The 16,918-nt window shown below is 43.2% G+C and overlaps 1 protein-coding gene across 1 annotated transcript; it reads right to left on the bottom strand.

Annotated features, from left to right (window-relative positions):
• Positions 1-990: 990 nt before the first annotated feature.
• LOC142313240 (C-type lectin domain family 7 member A-like) lies at positions 991-11,364 on the bottom strand. The gene is made up of 7 exons (XM_075352225.1): positions 11,286-11,364; positions 6,856-6,951; positions 6,570-6,662; positions 4,852-4,911; positions 4,046-4,194; positions 1,968-2,080; positions 991-1,840 (listed from the first exon to the last, which is right to left on the bottom strand). Exons 1-7 carry the CDS (start codon positions 11,296-11,298, stop codon positions 1,720-1,722), a joined length of 645 nt encoding a protein of 214 aa, XP_075208340.1. The 5' UTR covers positions 11,299-11,364; the 3' UTR covers positions 991-1,719.
• Between the last annotated feature and the right edge of the window lie 5,554 nt (positions 11,365-16,918).

Raw genomic sequence — 16,918 nt, 5'->3', positions numbered from 1 at the left:
ATAAACATAATATGTAAAACCCCCAAAAAGGAACCTATCCTCAGCTCACCTGTTCAACCCCCTTTGCCGGCCGGTAGTCAAAGTTACCTCTTCTTTCTCCTGGCCTGTTCACTCTCGGTCAAAAAAGCGATGGCAAAAGGAAGAGGCCCTAATGCGGGCTTCACACGAGCCGATCTATCGTGCGATTGCACGAGCGATCGTACCCAACCCCGTCGTTTGTGCGTCACGGGCAGTTAGTTGCCCGTGGCGCACAAAGTCGTTAACCCCCCCGTCACACGTACTTACCTCCCAGGCGACGTCGCTGTGGGCGGCGAACATCCACTCCCTGAAAGGGGAGGGACGTTCACCGTCACAGCGACATCACACGGCAGCCGGCCAATAGAAGCGGAGGGGCGGTGATGAGCGGGACGTAAACATCCCGCCCACCTCCTTCCTTCCTCATTAGCGGCAGGATGCAGGTAAGCTGTGTTTATCGTTCCCGGGGTGTCACACGGAGCGACGTGTGCTGCCACGGGAATGATGAACAAACGGACGGCCGATAGTTTTAAACTGAGCAACGTGTCAACGATGAATGAGAAGGTGAGTATTCCTGCTTGTTCACCGTCACACGTAGCTGTCACACGCTACGATATATCAGACGATGCCGGATGTGCGTCACTACCGACGTGACCCCGATGACATATTGCCCGATATATCGTATCGTGTGATGCCCGTATAAGGATGTCTTCTTCTGAGGCCTGGTCATAGCCATCCCAGGGTGAAAGGGATGCAGCTCATGATGGGGGGAAAATGAGGGGGCTCTAAGGACCAGACGAGATGCAGAACGGCCGGACAGATTAGCGTAAGGGTTTTTTTTTTTTAAAAAACAACTTTTTTCAACCATCTATGGTTCAGAAAACTGATGACCGACAACAAAGTAAATTTAAAATATTCTGTATTTTCAAAAATACAACAATCTTTTTGTACATTCCAATAAAAATAAATTCCACTCGAATATATTCTCTCATCTCTACTGATGAGGGATGGGGGAAACATTGAATCGTTTCAGTCTTTGTCAAGAAAATACTACGATATGTTTAGTATCACAGTCTTTTAACTTCTTGATGTGTGATTGCCGATGTTAGAGATATTGTGCCTCGTATATAAATGATTGGGGTCATTTTCGGCATTGACACATGGAGCCGAGGAGCAGAACCGGAGTCAGTGCTGGTGAAATAGCGACACTCATATAATATCTGGCCGCTGTGGTCACATCACGTCATGTCATTCTTCTATAAACTATATGCATATTCCTTTTTTATTTTCCAATGTTTGTAATCTCTGGCTTAAAGCATAAAGTTTAGCAGAAGGAAAGGCCCATATATCAAAGCTACACTCTAAAACATTGATTATATTTTCCTGGTCTTTTGCCCATTGTCTATGGTAGTGTTCCCCAACTCCAGTCCTCAAGAGCTGCCAACAGATCATGTTTTCAGGAGCTCTTTAATATTGTACAAATGATAATAAATATATTAATAAAAGTGATGATGCCTACACCTGTGTAATGCTGAGGCAATCCTGAAAACATGACGTGTTGGGGGCCGCGAGGGCTGGAGTTGTGGAGCATTGATCTATGGTATAATGCCCATTTCCTGGCATGAATCATCTGCTTCTTGTCCATTGTGTGAACATTACCATAGAAAATCTTACATCTTTCACAATGTGACAATAATACTGATGTCAGATCCTCACGGCTTTCATTACACAGATCCATCTGTTAGTAGAGTTACAGGTGACCTGATAATAATCAGATCCGGTCATTATTACGCAGTCTCCTGATCTCCGTGTCCTTATCTGGAACCTGAGTAATAAGAGAAAAAATCAAGAAGAAATCAGGAGAAATCAGTGATTATAAGGGAGGTCCAGACCCCGGTGATCAGATGTATCACAGTAATGGCCGGTGAGTGCTGGTGTCAGGAGTCACTTACAAGCTGCTGTTATATTGTCCTCCATCCACCCATCTCCAGACGTCTCCATCACGGTGAAGTCCAATCCAATATGTGTCCTCTCCCCGCTGTGTGAGAGATGACTGTATAAACTCCTGTAAAAAATAAAGAACGTCCCTCATATCAGACATATAATAGATATGAGGATACAGCAGATCTCTATCATCTAGTCCTATATTATCCTTATACTGTATATGGGGTCGGTCATCTAGTCCTGTATTATCCTTATATATGGGGCCGATCATCTAGTCCTATATTTTCCTTATTTATGAGGCCGGTCATCTGTTCCTATATTATCCTTATATATGTGGCTGGTCATCTAGTTCTGTATTATCCTTATATATGGGGCCGGTCGTCTAGTCCTATATTATTCTTATATATGGGGCCAGTCATCTAGTCCTATATTATCCTTATATATGGGACCGGTCATCTAGTCCTATATTATCCTTATATATGGGGCCAGTTATCTAGTCCTATATTATTCTTATATATGGGGCCGGTCATCTGGTCCTATATTATCCTTATATATGTAGCCGGTCATCTAGTCCTATATTATCCTTATATATGGGTCGGTCATCTAGTCATATATTAGCCTTATATATGGGGCCAGTCACCTTGTCCTATATTATCCTTATATATGGGGCCGGTCATCTCGTCCTGTATTATCCTAATATATGGGGCCAGTCATCTAGACCTGTATTATCCTTATATATGGGGCTGGTCATCTAGTGCTAAATTATCCTTATATATGGGGTCGGTCATCAAATCCTGTATTATCCTTATATATGGCACCGGTCATCTCGTCCTGTATTATCCTTATATAATGGGCTGGTCATCTAGTCCTATATTATCCTTATATATGGGGCCGGTCATCTAGTTCTGTATTATCCTTATATAATGGGCTGGTCATCTAGTCCTATATTATCCTTATATATGGGACTGGTCAACTAGTCCTGTATTATCCTTATATAATGGGCTGGTCATCTAGTCCTATATTATCCTTATATATGGGGCCAGTTATCTAGTCCTATATTATTCTTATATATGGGGCCGGTCATCTAGTCCTATATTATCCTTATATATGGGGCCGGTCATCTAGTCCTATATTATCCTTATATATGGGGCCGGTCATCTGGTCCTATATTATCCTTATATATGTAGCTGGTCATCTAGTCCTATATTATCCTTATATATGGGTCGGTCATCTAGTCATATATTAGCCTTATATATGGGGCCAGTCACCTTGTCCTATATTATCCTTATATATGGGGCCGGTCATCTCGTCCTGTATTATCCTAATATATGGGGCCAGTCATCTAGTCCTGTATTATCCTTATATATGGGGCTGGTCATCTAGTGCTAAACTATCCTTATATATGGGGTCGGTCATCAAGTCCTGTATTATCCTTATATAATGGGCTGGTCATCTAGTCCTATATTATCCTTATATATGGGGCTGGTCAACTAGTCCTATATTATCCTTATATATGGGGCCAGTCATCTAGTCCTATACTATCCTTATATATGGGGCCGGTCATCTAGTCCTATATTATCCTTATATATGGGGCCGGTCATCTAGTCCTATATTATCCTTATATATGTGGTCGGTCATCTAGTCCTATATTATCCTTATATATGGGGACGGTCATCTAGTCCTGTATTATCCTTATATTTGGGGCCGGTCATCTAGTCCCATATTTTCCTTTATATGGGGCCGGTCATCTGTTCCTATATTATCCTTTATATGGGGCTGGTCATCTAGTCCTATATTATCCTTATATTTGGGGCTGGTCATCTGGTCCTGTATTATCCTTATATATGGGGCTGGTCATCTAGTCCTATATTATTCTTATATATGAGGCCGGTCATCTAGTCCTATATTATCCTTATATATTGGGCCGGTCATCTAGTCCTATATTATCCTTATATATTGGGCCGGTCATCTAGTCCTATATTATCCTTATATTTGGGGCTGGTCATCTAGTCCTATATTATCTGTATATATGGGGGTCAGTCATCTAGTCCTATATTATCCTTATATATGGACGCAGACATCACACCTGCTGTTTCCGGTCCTTTATGACCAGTAGATCGGCTCCCATCATCTTACAATCCTCCCGGCTCTGGCTCCAGGTTCTCCCTGTTACATCTGAGTAGTAATAACACTGATCTCCATGTAGATGCCAAAGATAAGGACACAGAAGACAACCTAAAATTTACCAAATATAAAGACCCCAATTTATCAAGATATATTGGTCAGAATTCTGATGTATGACACTTTGAAAATTTGCAAAACTTTTGTGCAACTCAAATTTTCATACAAATTTTGCAACTTGTGACATTTTGCCCCATTGACAGATTTAACCAGGACTGGCGAGGGGAAGCCCACCAAGAATATTCGTCAAATGTTACTTAGGCTAGAAATGTACTCCAATCATTTACTGTGCACATAGACACACAACAGTGATAAGATGGACCTAATTTATTAGCTGCGGTGCACCTTTTAATGAATTGAGCGCATCTTAGTCTGGCGCATCCATCACTAAAACTAGAGTATAAAACGCCAATCTTAATGAATCGGGCCCATAATGTACAAATGTCCAAACTTTAATTGTAGACTGACATTTACAGGTGAACGATGAGTATAGATAGCAATGTTATTTTAAAGAATTAATTGAAAATAAAGGCAGGACTACAAATTTTTTAACATCACAGCGCCATACATTACGTAGTGGCCATTCTTGGTATTGCAAGTCAACTTTTATTCACTTCAGCAAAGCAGCTGGACAATCATTTTAATGTAAATTACCACTTCACTATTTCTTGTGAATATTTATGAGCTGTTACATGATAATTATTGACTTACCAGAAGATCTGTCGGTCTTGTTCATGCAGAGCTCCTCATATAACTCATTTCTATATTTCTCTTTATGTGAAAGAAACAAGTAAACCTGAATAGGGAAAAGAGGAAATGCCTGTCCCTCCAGCAAGTGAGGGGTTACAACCAATCTTGAAGTGTACTTATCCTTATATTTTGTTTTTATTTTTTTAAAAAATCAACGATACATAAAAATACAGGGAAGATGGAAATGCAGTAGTGAGACTGTGCGCTGTGAGAGAGGAGGAATCATGTTACAGAGACTGTGCGCTGTGAGAGAGGAGGATGAATGATCATGTTACAGAGACTGTGTGCTGTGAGAGAGGAGGAGGAGGAATCATGTTACAGAGACTGTGCGCTGTGAGAGAGGAGGAGGAGGGATCATGTTACAGAGACTGTGTGCTGTGAGAGAGGAGTGTGAATGATCATGTTACAGATACTGTGTGCTGTGAGAGAGGAGGAGGAGGGATCATCTTACAGAGAATGTGCGCTGTGAGAGGGGAGGAGGAGGGATCACATTACAGACTGTGCGCTGTGAGAGAGGAGGAGGAGGGATCATCTTACAGAGAATGTGCGCTGTGAGAGGGGAGGAGGAGGGATCACATTACAGAGACTGTGCGCTGTGAGAGGGGAGGAGGAGGGATCACATTACAGACTGTGCGCTGTGAGAGAGGAGGAGGAGGGATCACATTACAGAGACTGTGTGCTGTGAGAGAGGAGGCGGAGGGATCATCTTACAGAGACTGCACTGTGAGAGGGGAGGAGGAGGGATCACATTACAGAGACTGTGCACTGTGAGAGAGGAGGAGGTGGGATCATGTTACAGAGACTGTGTGCTGTGAGAGAGGAGGCGGAGGGATCATCTTACAGAGACTGCACTGTGAGAGGGGAGGAGGAGGGATCACATTACAGAGACTGTGCACTGTGAGAGAGGAGGAGGTGGGATCATGTTACAGAGACTGTGTGCTGTGAGAGAGGAGGATGAATGATCATGTTACAGAGACTGCACTGTGAGAGGGGAGGAGGAGGGATCACATTACAGAGATTGTGCACTGTGAGAGGGGATGAGGAAGGATCACATTACAGAGATTGTGCACTGTGAGAGGGGAGGAGGAGCGATCACATTACAGAGACTGTGTGCTGTGAGAGGGGAGGAGGAGCGATCACATTACAGAGATTGTGCACTGTGAGAGGGGAGGAGGAGCGATCACATTACAGAGATTGTGCACTGTGAGAGGGGAGGAGGAGCGATCACATTACAGAGACTGTGTGCTGTGTGAGAGGAGGCGGAGGGATCACATTACAGAGACTGTGCGCTGTGAGAGGGGAGGAGAAGGGATCATGTTACAGAGACTGTGTGATATGAGAGAGGAGTATGAATGATCATGTTACAGATACTGTGTGCTGTGAGAGAGGAGGAGTAGGGATCATCTTACAGAGAATGTGCGCTGTGAGAGGGGAGGAGGAGGGATCACATTACAGAGACTGTGTGCTGTGTGAGAGGAGGAGTAGGGATCATCTTACAGAGACTGTGTGCTGTGAGAGGGAAGGAGGAGGAATCACATTACAGAGACTGAGTGATTGGGAGGGATCACGTTACAGTCTATGTGTATCAGCATCAAGAGGAAACTGCAATATCATGAGAGGTGAGGGGAAGCAGGGGAGACTCGGGTATAAATAGAGAATAAGATTTATCCTTTACTTACCTATGGACATGTTAATTCTGGGCACACACAGCTCCTCATTCGGAGCGCTCTTCAATTCTGAAAGTGTAGATTTATAATCTCCAATCCTATAAACTGGAGAAAAAAAAATAGAGATATTGTAATCTACAGCCAAATACCTGTTTTTTAGTTGCAGCTTATATGAGATATCCAGGTACCAATCACACTAATAGGTAAAAAATGAATCGCAGATTAAATGCAGGTCAGTTAAGAGAAAATTGACAATAATTGGTGTGAATAATAAGAAATAATAAGAACTGTCACTTACCAAGAGCTTCAATAATGCGGATGAGGATAATAATGACTCCTAAGAGGACGGTAATAATCGCACCTTTCCAGGACGGCGTCCAGACCCTCCGCTTATCTGTGAGGATTGTGAAGATAACGCAATAATTGTGAACTCTGTGATTAATATTTATGGTGGATATAACATTGACTATAGTTTCACCCCAAGTAATATTAATAAGCACCAGGGTCTCCTTAACCCCCTACAAGATTTACTTTTTTGGATGTTACAAGTATTTTTTGCTATATTAACTGGAAAAAAAAACCTATTTTTTTTAGTGTTCAATAACCAAATTCACTTTTTTTTTTTACATTTACAATTTTTTCCAGTGATCTAATTCCTTAAAGGGAACCTGTCAGGTGCAATGTGCCCCCAGAACCACAAGCAGTTCTGGGTGTATATTGCTAATTCCTGCCTAACTGTCCGTGTATACACTAGCATAGATAAAGAGACCTTTAGAAAAAGTATTCCTAAAGATATTTTATCATATGCTAATGAGCGCAGGGACTAGTCACAAGGGCATTACCTCCCTTGGTTAGTCAGCCCCCTTAACATGTAAGCACTCCCTTGTGGGCATGCTAACATGCTAATGAATGTGCAGCGTCAGAGGTATGGTCAATCTCACCGCCCCCAATGCTGGATTTCTGCTCAGAGTGCTTGATCAGAAGTCCCAGACTTGCAGTCATGCACACTATGAAACCGGGTGTATGTGGCCCGGCTTCAAACTGGTGTAGTGTGCATGACCGGAAGTACTGGCACATTCTGATCATGCGCACTGAGCTTAAAGGGGGCTTTACACACAGCGACATCGCTAGCAATGTCGCTGTTGAAAGCACCCTCTCCCGTCGTTTGTGCGTCATAGGCAAATCGTTGCCCGTGGTGCGCAATATCGCTAGAACCCATCCCCCGGACTTACCTTCCTAGCGACGTCGCTGTGGGCGGCGAACAGCCTCCTTTCTAAGGGGGCGGTTCGTGCGGCGTCACAGCGACGTCACACGGCAGGCGTCCAATAGAAGCGGAGGGGCGGAGAGCAGCCGCATGAAAGTCACGCCCACCTCGTTGCTGGCTGGACGTTGCTGTTCGTCATTCCTGAGGTGTCACACGTAGCAATGTGTGCTGCCTCAGGAACGACCAACAACCTGCGTCCTGAACCAGCAACGATTTTATGGAAATGAACGACGTATCAACGATCAACGATTAGGTGAGTATTTTTTATCGTTAGCGATCTCTCGTATGTGTCACACGCAATGACGTCGCTAACGAGGCCAGATGTGCGTCACCAAATCCGTGACCCCAACGACATCTCGTTAGCAATGTCGTTGCGTGTAACGGAGCCTTAAAAACCAGAGGTGGCAGCTGAGGTGAGAGCAACCATACCTCTGATGCTGTGCATTCATTAGGAAGTTAGTACGTCCACAGGGTAGTGCTTACATGCTAAGGAGGACGACTAGTCAAGGAAACTAACACCCTTATGACAAATCACTGGCCTCATTAGCATAGTATATAGAATCTTTACAAATACTTTTTCTAAAGATCCCTTTATCCGTGCTACTAGATACAGGGACAGTTAGGCAGGGATTACTACCGTGTTTCCCCGAAAGTAGGACCCCCCCAAAAGTAAGGCAGGGTGGGGGTTTCGGGGGGGTCCGCCAATGTAGGGCACCCCCCGATTGTAAGGCAGGGTAGCGGGGGGAGCCGGGGAATGTAAGGCCGCCTATGGGTGGTGGTCGCGGCGTAATGTAAGGCCGCATATGGGTGGGGGTCCCTGGGGAAAGTACAGGAACTTACCGCTGCCGCTGTTCCCTCGCTCCATCCAGGCCTTCTCCAGTCTCGTGCCACCCGTGGTCCGCCTCCGGTGAATGGCCCCCGCAAGGCTCCCTGCTGGCCATCAGCTCGAGCTGTGATTGGCCAGTCAGCCGGCTCGCAGCTGATTGGCCCTCAGCTCGAGCTGCGATTGGCCAGTCAGCCGGCTCGCAGCTGATTGGCCCTCAGCTCGAGCTGCGATTGGCCAGTCAGCCGGCTCGCAGCTGATTGGCCCTCAGCTCGAGCTGCGATTGGCCAGTCAGCCGGCTCGCAGCTGATTGGCCGAAATCAGCCGCGACGTCACCGCCTGCAGGCTCGCTCCGATTTCGGTAAGTTCCGAAACTCTGTGTGTGTGTGTGTGTGTACGGTATGTGTATGGGTGCCGTATGGGGCTGTATGTGTCAGTGTGTGTGTGTGTGTGTGTGTACGGTACCGGTACGATATGTGTGTGGGTGCCGTGTGGGGCTGTACCGGTACCGTATGTGTCAGTGTGTGTGGTGGCAGAGTGGGGGGCAGAACCACTGTATGGGGAGGCTGCAGGGGGGAGGAAGGAGGAAGGGGTGGATGCCGGATCTCAAACAATGGGGAGGCTACAGGGGGGATGAAGGGGTGGATGCCGGATCTCAAACAATGGGGAGGCTGCAGGGGGGAGGAAGGGGTGGATGCCGGATCTCAAACAATGGGGAGGCTGCAGGGGGGAGGAAGGGGTGGATGCCGGATCTCAAACAATGGGGAGGCTGCAGGGGGGAGGAAGGGGTGGATGCCGGATCTCAAACAATGGGGAGGCTGCAGGGGGGAGGATTGTCATTTTTTTTCCAATGTAAGACCTCCCCCGAAAGTAAGGCAGGGTGGGACTTTTGGGGGTAAAATTAATGTAAGACAGGGCCTTACTTTCGGGGAAACACGGTAATATGCACCCAGAGCTGCTCGTGGTTCTGGCTGGATATTGCACCTGATAGGTTCACTTAATTCCATTGTTCTTTTTGAATTCATTAAAACCATCATAACGCTAATTAATTTGCTGTTCTGTAATTAAAAACTGCATTTCATCGTCTTCACAAAAAATAGTTGTCTTCTAATGCTTAAAAATTGTATTCTCATGAATAAGGGCTCATTAATGCTCCGGTATTTTCACATACAAGAAAAAGTTTCACCAGAGTTTTTGCCCGACTTTCATCAGTTTTCCTTGAAAGTTAAAACAATAAATTTTTAAATCTTCTCCTGTCTTAAGGGTGCTTTACACGCTGCGACATCGCTACCGATATATCGTCGGGGTCACGTCTTTAGTGACGAACATACGGCGCCGTTAGAGACATCGCAGCGTGTGACACCAAGGAGCAACGATCAACGAGCGTAAAAACGTGAAAAATCATTGCTCGTTGACACGTCGCTCCTTTCCCAAATATCGTTGCTGCTGCACGTACTATGTTGTTCGTCATTCCTGCGGCAGTACACATCGCTATGTGTGACACCGCAGGAACAATTAACATCTCCTTACCTGCGTCCACCAGCAATGAGCAAGGAAGGAGGTGGGCGCATGTTTCGCTCATCTCCGCCCCTCCTCTGCTATTGGACGGCTGCCGTGTGACGTCGCTGTGACGCCGCACGAACCGCCCCTTAGAAAGGAGGCAGATCGTCGGCCAGAGCGACGTCGCAGGGAAGGCAAGTCCGTGTGACGATGTGTTAGCGATGTTGTGCGCCACGGGCAGCGATTTGCCCGTGACGCACAACCGACGGGGGTGGGTACGCTCGCTAGCGATATCGGTACCGATATCGCAGCGTGTAAAGTACCCTTTACAGTCTGTGAAAATAAGACCGGACTTGGATGGCAATGGAGGGATGCCCAATTTTTTCATGAACCCATAGACTTGCAATGCCAATATTTATCCTACACTCAAATCAATATCGGACTTGTCTCTGTGCTTGATCCACGAAAAATCACAGAAATGTGAACAGCCCTAGTCACTATTATAGGTACGAGGGCTATCCGTGAAAACAAGGTTATCATTGTTATGCATTAAACAGATTTCAGAATGAGCCTCTAATCATATTATTAGTATAGATTAATAAAAAAAATCTGATAAATGTTCTCTAGATGCCAGACTTTTAAAATATTTTAAAAACTTATAAAAATGCAGAGTAATTCAACTTTGAAAAATCAATTTACGCTCAAAGTTTTCTAATCATCTAATCCCATCAATCTTTATCAATGAATTTAAATGTAACATATTTGCTATGATTAATATTCAACGATACTGTATGGATTTCCATAATATCTTAATGTTGTTTTACTTTTTTCAATTGTTTCCTTTGTGATCTATTTAATAAATCCTAATTTTTATCATCCAAACCTACCGAATCCTGATTACTTTTCCAGTGAATTTGTTTTAGAAAATACTTATTTCAGCTTTTTGCATTTTCTCGTATCTGATTAATAAAACCATCCAAAACCTGCTTCATTTGCCTTAATTAAATTCTAGAATTTAGAATTTATGCCGTTTACAAATATGTAAAATGCTGCAGAATGTAGAAGAACTTTAAATTTCCCTTTTATGATGATTTTTACTATTTTTCTGATAAATTATTTCCATTATTTTCTGTTTTCTTACCTTTTGCCTCCATTTTGCCTCCATGTATGTAGCAACACAATGTAATTCTCGGCTGTATCTGGTGTGCTCCTTCTGATAGTACAGTGACTGTGGGTGATGGTCAGTGCGCACACTGTCTACTCTTCCTGTGTGTTGTCTCAGAACAGATATTACACAGGAAATAAGTGCATCGGTCAGAGACCATGATCCGCCCTAACAAAGCAGTGAAACTCATTGACCACAAGTAGTAAATTAATTGATATACCAAAGAAATGTTTTGTGACTTATTATAATTTGGGGATGATTTGGACTCATACAGAAGCGAAGTGATGGTATACCACCAAACGACTTTCCACTATGCAAAATGAACCCAGATAACTACAGTATGTCTACTATTCTACTTAAGAAGTTCAGGGCCCAATGACTTTTAAAAATACTTTTTTTTTATTTTTATTCAGTACAACTCAAATATGGAGACGGGTGAAAAATCAAAACTTAAACTCACAGCAATCACTCACAAAGCAAATAATCAGATAACAGTATTTCCACAACACAACAAACAGCACACAGAAGTTCACCAGCAATTGGAATCAAAGCACAAGGACCGGGATTGCATAAAACTATCATCAGCAGGGGGGAGAACAGGCTCCACCAAATTAAAAAGGGCTAAGGCAACTGTGATAGGTCTCCTAGAATATTTGACATAAGCAGCAATCCACAGGCTAGCAGAAATAAACTCCTGCAAGCCCGATTACTAACAAGAGAACTGCTGGTCGACGACTGAGCCTCTCTGTGCAACTCAAAAGCAGCATCATGTGCAGTGTCTGACTATGCTGTGTAAACAGGGTCAGATGAGTTTTGAGCAAAACAACATGTGACAGGTGTACTCACTTTTTGCCGTTTGGTTTGTATACTTTATTAAATTTTAAGGGGTTTACAATAACAGGGGAGGGGGTAATTGAAGTATTTAAAATGCATTCTTAAAAATATTGTTGAAATAACAAAGAAAGGGAAGAGGAAGGGAAGAAAGGGTAGGCTAAAAGTGGATGGGAAGGGGTATTGGAGGGGAAGTGGGAATGGAAGGAGTTAGGGAATATAAAGGGGGAGGAGAAAGGGAAGGAGGAAGACATTGAGGCAATTTGTTAAGTTTCAAAGTCAAGCAAGATTATAAACTCATATTCATTTAGCACAGAATATAAACACATTCGGAAATAACATATTACATTTATATTATTTAGATAATGTCAAGGAACTAATTCAAAACAAGGTTTGGCATGTATTTCTGGGACCAAAGAGACCATCTTATTTTATATCTTTGCTAGTTTTTTTCTTTTAACGCAATATTATACTTATATAAATTATGAGCTGAAACCCTGTCTTTGCCGTTTGGTTTGTTACATCAGATTTAACTGTTTAGAATAAAATGAATAAATATTGGAATCCGATGTGATTTTTATTGTCTCTCCCGAGCCTGTCTGTGGAACTCAAAAGTTGAGTGTCTGACTCTGCTGTGTGAACTACAAAAATACCTACAGCTGCAGGCTAGAATGCTAATAATTAATAAGGGAACTCTGGCATTGCATTACTGCTATAATATTTGAATAAATAATATATATATGATAAAAAGAATATTTGAAAAAAGAGATCCTTAGCTTAATTATTGGCCAATACATGTGAGCCCGATAACCCCTCCAAGGTGATCTATATATATCGGGCCATAACTTGAAATGCTCCTATTTGGGTTAAAAACCTACATGTCTGGGCAGAAAGGATGCAGCTATAAAGGAGGATGAACACAGCCTGGATACAGGGTGAAGTGCTCAGTCACAAATAAACGCACTACAAATATATAAAAAAAGACTGACCTGCAGATCCAATAGGTGTGAACAGGCGCTAGCTGAAAACACAATATAACTGCAAAACATATACAGCTGCACTCTAGAATTCCAGTCTTTTTTCAAACCTGTTGTGATTTTTATTGTCTCTGGTGTCATTTACACCCTGATAAATTAAACATTAGAACTAACTATAAACATATAATAAGAAGTGGAAAGAAGCTGTGGTCATTGAGCCTTCACTGCACTGCTGGACGAATAACGGCTGACCACGGTCTTATGTCTCAGATGTTCATGACAAGATGCCCTTCAGTATAAACCAAACACAGGAAAGGCAGACGTCCTGGGCACGGACCTGCACCCGCCTGTCTCTCTACATTTGGTAACACCTTACACCAGTCACAGCATCTCCAGAATCACAGTGGACCGGTACATACATGGCGACACCCGGTAAGATTGATTTTTGCATTAGTGATTTGAAAAATACTTTAAACTTGTTAATCAGGAGATCAATGGGCATATGGAAAAGATTATAGCAAGTGCACTGTCACGACCACGCAGGACATCATTGGGATAGGTTTGTACTTGGCCTCTGGATGTTTCCTTATACAAACAGTAACTGACGTCTTCGAAAAAAGAAAATAATTTATACCCAAAGACTAATAGAAGAGTTCAAAGAATGTTGTTAGACATTACGGCCCCTTTATTAATGTCCAGTGCACCGATAAAGCTGCAAAGGGCATTTTCTGTACCTTGTTACCCTCTAAATTTAAGCAAGGGGGGTTTCATTTAAATTTGTTTAGAATTTAACAGTAAAAAAAAAATATGCCATGCTTCATCCAATGGCATATGTACAAGAGCAAAGAAAGCCAGTGACCTAGGGTAGGACAGCTGCGGGTGTAAGTAGGACAATTCATGAACATGTGCCGCCGCATGCAAGAGGCCAAAGCTGGGAATATAGTCAGCAACACTCAATATTTGTTAGTCTCCTTGCACTGTCCGTTCATTACCTTTTCTGTTTTAAAATATTTTTTAGTTTATATTACTTGTAAAATTAAAAATAAAGAAATAAACTTGTCCCAACCCTTAAAGCTGCTGTTTACTGATCTAATTACTGATGGATTTTAAAGGGAAACTGACAGCTCAATCCACGAGCTGCATGTATCAGACACTGGCTTGGTTATCTCAGCCATATGCTGCGCGTTTCAGAGAAAAACACACTTTAAATGTTGCCAGGGACCGAGCCGCACAAGAGACTATGGGACAGGCTCCCCCCCCCCCATTTCCCTGGATTGACAGGTTTCTCCCAGCATGATTGTGTAGTAACAGACCTGTCAGTTGGAAGGTACTGGAGAAAGAATGGATATATTACCGCACTACCACCAATGCGAAGAAGTGTTGATTAATATTAGTAATTTATTTTACAGGTCAACACGTTTCTGGGATCAAGTCACCTTCCTCAGGGCTATGGAAATCAACAACAGTGTCCATGGTCCTGAGGAAGGAGACTTGATCCCAGAAACACGTCAACCTGGAAAATAAATTACTAATGTTAATCAATACTTCTTCGCATTGGTGGTAGCGCGGTGATACATCCATTCTTTCTCCAGTACCTTCCAGATTATTCACGTGGAGCTGCAGCAACCGCCATTAAATTATACCTTATATAGGAGTTGTGCCTGCCACAACCCTGCCAGGTGAGTGGTTTCAATTTTACGTAACTCACCATTTATCTGGTAAAGCCCTATTTTGCGCTCACCTTTGTTTTCAGACCTGTCAGTTGGAGAGAAGACACTGGGGATCGTACTTTCCAACTAGTCCCCTGAGCGGCTCGGTCACACGTGGTATATATATATTGAGCCAAATGTACCCATTATCAGGTTCCTTTTCATTCTAAGGAGTATTAAAGAATTCACAGCTACCTGTCACCAGGTTTTTGCTGAGGGAAGCATAAAGTAGGGGCCTCTTAAGGATTAGGGTTTATGCTGTTGTCTCAATACAATAAGTGTTTTATTAGCAGGAGATTATCACTGCCTGGACTAGTGTCCAGGTGAGCTCTGGTTGACTACACCCCCTTCACTGATAAGCAGCTCAGTGTCAATAAACAATGTACATAGAGAGCTGTCATGTCGCCGAGGTTAGCTTTTTGAGCTCTGCTGCATGCTACATCTAAAAACTCTGACTTTGTCACAACTGCTTCAACCAGTAAACTTAGTGACACATTTTTGGATCAGGATCTCTGCCCCTACATTATGATAATCTCAGATGAGGTCACAAGAACCTGGTGACAGATTCCCTTTAATGGGTCAACTCAAACATGCTCAAAGTTCTGGCCAGAAATACATGATAGCGGATCAATTAATAGCTTATCTTCAGTGTTCAGGTGATAGAAATAGTTATAAAGTAAGTGCAACATTCTCAAGCTCCTAGTCCAACCAGATATTCATTCTAAAATATTATGGATAATCCCTTTTTTTAATAGGTTTGCTAACAATCAGTTATTACATGATGTCTGCTAGAGAGGAGCAAATCGAATTGATGTGAATGTCATTGCATCAGCCAGAGAAAATTCCATGCCATGGAACAAAGACACGTCGTATTTCTCATAATGTCATCATGCCACTATTACATCACTTGAGATAGCACAGAAAATCAAGAGGGACTATAAAAACCTGTATTGTCACGGTTGACAGACAGTGCTGTGGTGTCCGGCTGTAGAAGGTCGCATCATTTGGCTGCACAAACTGCTCCCTGACATTCTTCCTGCTGTGGTGTAAATGGTATCCTATCTTTCTTCTCTGCTTGGGGTAATTCCTTTCCTTTTAGGACCCTGCAGATACCCTCACCTTGCAGCTATTAATTATCCTCACTTCCACTTGTGTCCTTAAATACCCGCATTTCCCCTTGGTGTTTGCTGGTGATAGAGTTATATTCCTATACAGTCCTTGGATGAAAGCAGTTGGCTTGTATTAATTGGAAGAAATATTGTTTGTTGCAGTTACTCTTCCTGAGTCATCCTGGATATAAGTTGTTTGTTCACTTTCCCCTGTGTGTGTTCCCTGTATTTTCCTTAGAACATAGTGGGGTTGACTAGGCATCCATCCCATCCATTCCCTGCCTAAGAACCAGGTCGGGGTCGGCCAGGGTTAGGTATCTTGCTCGGCACATAGGTGAGGAGCCTATCTAGGTTGGCCAGGGGAGCCAGGAGCTAGCGGAAGGTTTTATCTGGGGTTACTATCTCCCCCTTCCTTATACACAGGGTTTCCCTTCACTGTCACCGCACGCATGGAACTTCCCCATACATAGCCTAACAGTATAAAAGCCAAGGCAGGGAATGCAGCAGCCATTTTATGGTGAATCTGGATAGTGAGAGAACATCAAAACATTAACGCTCAGTTATAGAAATATGGAGTAAAATGACCATAAAACAGTAAAGAAACTGGGCAAATGGTGACCATCCATTTACCCATGGCCAGATAGGCTGCAGTTTGCATTAAAGAACCTGAAAGGGGTCAGACGCAGTCCTTGGAGGCTTCGCCGTTTTAGACATGCATTTTCAGGGGAATTCGAGTACTTGCGATCACATTTTTGGTAAAAAATCACTAAATCTAGTGAGGTCAAAGAGATTTGCTCATCTTTCTTGAGTGCTTCAGTAGCCCCGAATAATTATCTTTAATACTGCAGAAAGTACCCTATTCTCCAACAGGGGGAAATAATTATATACAGTAAATACCACTGGAAACAATAGGCTGATAGTGTAGTACATGGACTTGTTAGGTCCTCCACAGCAGGAGGTGCTTCGTGTAGCCGCTCTACACA

The sequence above is a fragment of the Anomaloglossus baeobatrachus genome, chromosome 5 (genome assembly GCF_048569485.1).
Source record: "Anomaloglossus baeobatrachus isolate aAnoBae1 chromosome 5, aAnoBae1.hap1, whole genome shotgun sequence".
NCBI lineage: Eukaryota > Metazoa > Chordata > Amphibia > Anura > Aromobatidae > Anomaloglossus > Anomaloglossus baeobatrachus.
The sequence above is the reverse complement of the archived record's forward strand: the minus strand, read 5'-3'. Positions and strand labels throughout refer to the sequence as shown.